Source organism: Austrofundulus limnaeus, unplaced genomic scaffold (genome assembly GCF_001266775.1).
Source record: "Austrofundulus limnaeus strain Quisiro unplaced genomic scaffold, Austrofundulus_limnaeus-1.0 Scaffold53, whole genome shotgun sequence".
In the NCBI taxonomy this organism is placed as follows: Eukaryota; Metazoa; Chordata; class Actinopteri; order Cyprinodontiformes; family Rivulidae; genus Austrofundulus; species Austrofundulus limnaeus.
The window spans coordinates 148,901-155,441 of NW_013952455.1; the positions used below are offsets into that span (position 1 = coordinate 148,901).

The following is a 6,541-nucleotide window of genomic DNA, read 5'->3' on the forward strand; positions in this document are numbered from 1 at the left end:
GTACGAACCCTTCGTACGAACAAAAGTAAGAGAAATTTAGGAGAAGAATATGAACATGTTCTTGCATGAGGCCCATTCTTATTGACTGATGAGACCAAGATTAATCTCTACCAAAATGATGGAAAGGCATGGAGAAAGAAAGGAACTGCTGATGATCTGAAGCACACAAGCTCATCTGTGAAGCACAGTGCAGGTGATGTCATGGCTGCTTCTGGAACAGGCTCATTAGTATTTATTGATGATGTAACTGATGATGGCAGCAGTAGAATAAATTCTTAAGTGGAAAATGAGCCAAAGCACACCACCAACAAAACAAATGACTTAATCAGGGAGAAAAGTGGAAGGTTTTAGATTGGCCAAGTCAATCACCTGACCTTAAACTAATAGAGCATTTCACCTCCTGAAGAGGAGACTGAAGGGAGAAACCCCCTGAAACAAACAAGAACTGAAAAAAGTTGCAGTAAAAGACTTGAACAGCATCACAAATGAAGAATACAACAGTTTGGTGTTGATGGATTGCAGACTTGAGGCAGTCTTTGAAAGTTATGCCGCCAAATATTAAACGTTATTTACTTTAAGAATATACGCTCCATTACTTTTGCTCACCTAAAAATGCTGTGCTGTAACACAAACTGTGATATATGCCAAGTTGTTTAACACGTCTACATGTAAATACCAGGAAATAAAAGCTGACATTCAGAACTCGTCTCATGCTCATCTTTGGATCTTAAACCCAAATGTCTTCATTGAACAACAAAAACAGGAGAATTTGACTTCATGTTCCAATACTTTTGGAGGGGACTGTGTGTGTATTTATTTATTTCCATACTTGGACACTGTCTGGATGATGAAGACATCTTTGCCTCGCACCGACTCCTGGATCTGTACGCGGGTTTCTGAGGAAAGACACAGGATGTGTAAAAAAACCCACATAAGCAGAAGTACACACAAATCRGCTGCACAAGAACACACTCCTGTTATAACAAGGCCTGAGAGCTTGTCCACCCAMCCCCACCCCCTCTCACCATGTGAAACTGTAGATAAAAGCATTCCAACAACAAGCCTCCCACAGAAAGAGGATTAAACTCCAGGCTTCCTACAACCAACTGTCCGAAGAACAAAGAAATCAGACAGACTGAGATCTGAGATCTGCCATGAGAAATGTAACAATTCAACATGTTTCCAGGCACTAAAAGCATCCCAGTAACAGATACTTTTGTGGTGTACTTTAACCTCACGAGGAACGTTATTGTGCTTCACTGACTTGCATCAGAGATAAAGCTTTTGTTAAGTAACAAAGCTTTTAAAAATCAGAGAGCAGCAGGTCGATACGATGTCCTGACAAACAGGATCAGCTCTAATGTTTGTCAGATYATCTCCAAATTCACCACTTCTCTGTACATTCTTTCTCTTGTGTAGCCTTGCAGCAAGGAATTTAAACAACAATTTGATTTTAAGTGAAAACAAAAATACTCCAAATTCATCAAGTTTGATAGGAATTTCTTTTAGGGCTTGATTAAATCAATAAAAATCGATTATTAAAAGTGTGGGCAACAAATTTCATTATCGATTCGTTGCATCGGGCCGTTTATGCATCACTCGCCGTGTCACAGAGCCGTTTACTTGACCTGCAGAGCGTCGTCAATAAAGTCAGAAAAAAATATTTAACCGGGTGCAGAGTGTGTTGAACTGAGCGAGGCAGAGATTTTCAAAGAAAATTAAGTAAATTCAACAAATGAACACTGGCTTCAAAAGCACGAGAGCGCTTCATGCTTCAGAAAACTAACAGATACGTAACATCCGAGCTTTACAAAAGGAATCTGGCGTGGCACAGGAGCACCACGGTGATGACACGACACCTGAAACCAAAACATGGAGTCATCGATGACACTGAAGAGAGATCAGCAGCAGGGTAAGTCACTATGTTTATTTAGTTTCAAAGTGAGGAAATGTAACGTTAATTTCTCCGGTAGCTGGGCTGATGGTGTTAGCTCGTTAGCTTGTTAATGACCGTGATCAAGTATGAGTGTTAGTTTTTATTTCAGTGTAAGCTCATTATATTTAAAGCTAATGTTTAAATGTGTTTATAAATAAATCTAACTTTCACACAATGATGGTGGTAATTTAATGATTAAGCTTTAGGTTTTAATTTACTGACAATATCTGTGYAGACACTGCAAAGAGCAATTACTCTTTAGGCTTCCTACTTATTTAAAAGTTAGGTATTCAAAGCATTTAAAGAGTTCAGTGTGTGTTTGTGTAGGTGCGACTGGCTGTGYTTTGTTGATCGTCACTGCTTCTGTTTTTCTTACGCATTTTTGTCAAAAAGGACAATAATTTAAATTTAGTAAATTATAAAATAAAAATAATAAAATAATCAACTTACCTTTATTAGTTTCCTGATACACCTGCACTTTGCCGAGCTCGACTCCAAGCCTCCTGAGGAAGAACAACAATAAATAAATAATAATAAAAATAATAAATAAATAAAATCAACTTAAATTGATTTTCAGTGTCAATAGTTTCATAGTTTCTGGCTGCGCACCATTTTCTGCACAGCTGATCAACTGACCTATGACCTTAAATTACCTCAACAAGTGCATCTGTAGTGTCACACATGCAGACATCAGCAGAATAAATTAAAGGGAGACCTAACCTAAAGAAGAAACCAGACATGAATCTTAATCTAGAAAATAAAAGACAAAAATCTTTAACTCTGATAAAGGCAAGTGGCATCAACTGTTTTGCTTTGCCCCCGGGCAACAGGAAGGTCTGTGCCAAGCTAAAACTAATGAGAATGCTTAAACCTCAGATTCCTCCTTTCCATGGTTCCCACAAACTCAAATCCTGTGACCTCACTTTCAGGGAGACCTGGGCCTGAAGGCTGTCTCAACATGCATGTTTTTGGACTGTGGGAGGAAACAGGAGTACCCTGAAAACCCAYGCAAACATGAGAACACKCAAACTCCACACAGAAAGACCCTGTGTCCAACCTGAGGTACTGTATGAACACAGGACAGGACTTATAGTGAGACATAAACGTGTGCACTACAAAACCACCGCAATGGAGCCTCAACACCTTGATTAACCATAGCAGCCGCAAAAGACCTAGGCCATTTCTGAACACTAAGTAAATACTGAACACAAGGATGTAGTGCAGCTGGAGCAGAATAGTACTAACGTTATCAGCTAAAGTCTCTAGTCCATCTCAGAACTTGAATATCTCAATACTGTAAGCAAGGCCACATATTGCCTTTTTCCCTCCAAAAGATTCTAATTTAAAAAGACTCAGTATAAAGAACACAACAATCTGATTAAATTCAGTTGTTTTATGCAGTCAGAAGACTGAAMAACAGTAGCTATGTTTACATGAGCAAAATTCTTTGATCTGATTGAAATGTATTCAGATTAAATAATCAGAATGTATAGTTTACATGGACACAATCTGATCATGATGAGTGTTTACATGCACCAGGCTTTTAYTCTGAATAGAAGCACTGACATGCACAGTTTCTAAATTTCCCTGGAAAAAAAAAGTGCTACTTTCATCATGAACATAAACAAACAGTTTCTGAGCACAGAACGGACCTGCGACAGGTTTTAATAATGGTGGAGACATTACTGCTCTCTGGTTCAGCTACAGGTGACGAGCGGACTTTTTTTAAAAAAAAAATTGCGAAGCGGCACAGGCTGTGTGTCTTCCTTCTTTATTGAATGACAAAATGGGAGGAAAAGTTGTCTGCTGGAAATTGCTGGATGAAAGTCAGCAGACATGCGCAGTCAGGTCAGTTTTCCACAATCAGAATAAAATGATCCGATTAGTGTTTACATGCACGCTGTTCAGATTATCAATCAGCATAAACCACCATATAAACCACCTCTCTCATTCCGATTACAAATTCATTTGGATCCAACGATTACGAGAAAATTTTGACCTTGACAAACAAGATTTTTTCAGATACCTGCAGCTCAGGCACAACTTTAATAAGAACATTAAAACATTGGAAAAAGCTGATCAAGACCTCATTAATATCTTTATTGGTGCTTATAAAGGTAAATCCTATAAGAAGAGGCTGTCCAGAATATATGGGTGCTTAGAAGCCAATAAAAAATACATCTACAATATATATTAAAAATTCATGGGAAAGGGAGGCAAAAATAACGCTGACGGAGGATGAGTGGCTAAACATAYGCCAAATTAACTCCACTACCATGAGCTCAGGATATTGGAGGGAGTTTTCATGGAAGAATAATGTTAGATTTTTTATAACCCCCAAAAGAACATTCTCTCAGACCGGCAGGACCGAATCAGAGCACTGTTGGAGACAATGTAATAATGTGATGGCTGACCACTTCTACATTTTCAGGGGCTGCCCACTGATTTATTCCTATTGGTCAAAGGTTACCAAAGAGATAAGAAAAATTCTTGGATTTGAAATAAAGCATAACTTTAAAACTATTTACTGTATCTGGGTGATTTACCAAGTGAACTCAACACTCAGGATAAGTACCTTTTGAAAATACTAAGTAAGAAATCAATAACAAGAAAGTGGCTTAGTGGGAGCCCACCGACATTGAGGGACTGGTTAGCCATGGTAGAAGAAATACGGTATGTGAAATGGAAATGCTAACTTYTTCCCTAARATGCCACGAAAACAAAATCAAAAAGCACTTGTTGAAATGGTTTACATATAGGAACTGGATAGTAAGCTGAGAGTATCACAAATCATTATTAAGAATGAAATCCGGGGTTAGGTGTGGAGCAGGTTTGCATGACTTGGTAAATCTCCCACCTGTTTGACTCTTCATGGGACTTTACAGCTACAGTAACCCGACTGTCAGAATTTGTCAGTTTCAGTTTTATCTTTTTGTGAAGTGTAGCTGTCTCCCTCCCTGGGTGACCTCACTCTTCTGAGTGCTGTTTAATGTTCTTGTTGTGACTATTTTTTAATGTATTATTATTTTTATCTTTTTATTTTTTTACTGTTGTTAGTATTATTCTTTCTTCTTTCTCGTTGCTGTTCTGTATAAAAAAACCTATCAAAAAAAAAGTATATAAAAAAATAATTCATGTGGATCGAGCTGAATCGGGTCAGAATAATCCAAACGAGGTGTTTACATGACACATTTTTTATTCCGAATGGCCGTTTAATCCGATTACTTATGTCCATGTAAACGTAGCTAGTGAGAACTGCGTTAATATTTCACATTTCTTCTTATAACATCCATTTATTAAGCCTYAACTTAAAACCTATGCAGTGCTTTTGAGAACTGAAACAATATCAGGAAGTGAAATAGCGCAATAATTCAGTGTATCAATATTTTCTTACACCSCYAAGTTATTGTGCTAAACTCACTGATGTGATAGTAGCCAAGTCAATGAGTTCTTCTCATTAAATACAATTTTTGCTTATAACTTTATATATTATTGTTGGAGTCAACTCTTCCATATAAACAAAACAACTCAGACAGTTTTAAAGACACTTTAATATTTATTACTACAACTAATGCCAWGCCATTCATTTTGTTCTCAACTATATCATTTTGTTCAGAATGCCATGAGACTGAGTGATGTTTAGGTGTTAAATCTGGTTCACATGCTGTACTCATCACAGACGCTGATGAAGTTTGCTCTGAGGAAAAGCCAAACATTTCACATGGAAATAATAATAAAGTTATTGGATGYTTTAAAGTAGTCTTCTACTGTCTGTGAAAAAAGTGCTCCTTAAGGACTCCTACCGACTGTTTACCCTAAAATAARTTATGCTGTCGTCGTTAGCATGCTAAGCTCAGTGGATACAAATGGCTCGTGTACTCACTCAGAGATCCTCTTGCCCAGCTCGCGGCTTGAGGGGTGCGAGTTGGCAGTGAAGATCACCAAGCCACCCTTGGTGTGGTTCATGTTCTTGGGGTCTCGGCCGCTGCTTTCACCACACTCAGGCAGTGGATCCCTTGGCACCCACGCTGCACTGAGACCTTCCTGCAGCGGAGACGAAGGAGCAGTTACTTCCCTCGAAATCTGTCAGTCAACTCTCACAACTCGAGCAGAACAGGAACAGGAAACACGTGTGTGTGTGTGTGTGTGTGTGTGTGTGTGTGTGTGTGTGTGTGTGTGTGTGTGTGTTCGTCCTCCCAGAATAACGGCAACGTAGCAAGTTTTCAAAAATAATAACAGCGTGCAATACAATGATTTAAACCAGACTGTGCTCTTAGATCCACGTTTCCACCATTTCCATTTGTTTCCAATCTGGGCTCTACAAGGTAACCTCAGATGATGGATTAACTATAGAGTTCACAAAGTTTATAAATATCTCAAAACCTGAGTGGTGTGAATACTGATTTGACACAGCTAGGATTTGCTAATTTAAACTTTTAGTTATTCTTTAGGAACTTTTAGCCAGCTTTTTGAAATGTTTACTTTTTAGTTAGCATTTAGCTTTTAGCTCGTGTTCTACCTCTTTTAAATGGTAAACCGCAATGATTTTGAATAAGGTGTAATACACTTTCTCACCACTAGTAGCAGTAGTGCGCCACTCAGTTG

At 38.3% G+C, this 6,541-nt stretch overlaps 1 protein-coding gene across 1 annotated transcript in view; it reads right to left on the reverse strand.

Moving 5' to 3' along the window:
• Positions 1 to 6,541, reverse strand: part of prpsap2 (phosphoribosyl pyrophosphate synthetase-associated protein 2) — a 21,900-nt gene that overhangs the window by 13,382 nt on the left and 1,977 nt on the right. Inside the window, exons 2-4 of the mRNA XM_014008811.1 lie at positions 5,820 to 5,980; positions 2,387 to 2,439; positions 830 to 896 (exon numbers count right to left, since the gene is read on the reverse strand). Of these exons, the coding sequence (XP_013864265.1) occupies positions 830 to 896; positions 2,387 to 2,439; positions 5,820 to 5,902 (203 nt within the window). The 5' untranslated portion in view covers positions 5,903 to 5,980. The remainder of the gene's footprint in view (positions 1 to 829; positions 897 to 2,386; positions 2,440 to 5,819; positions 5,981 to 6,541) is intronic.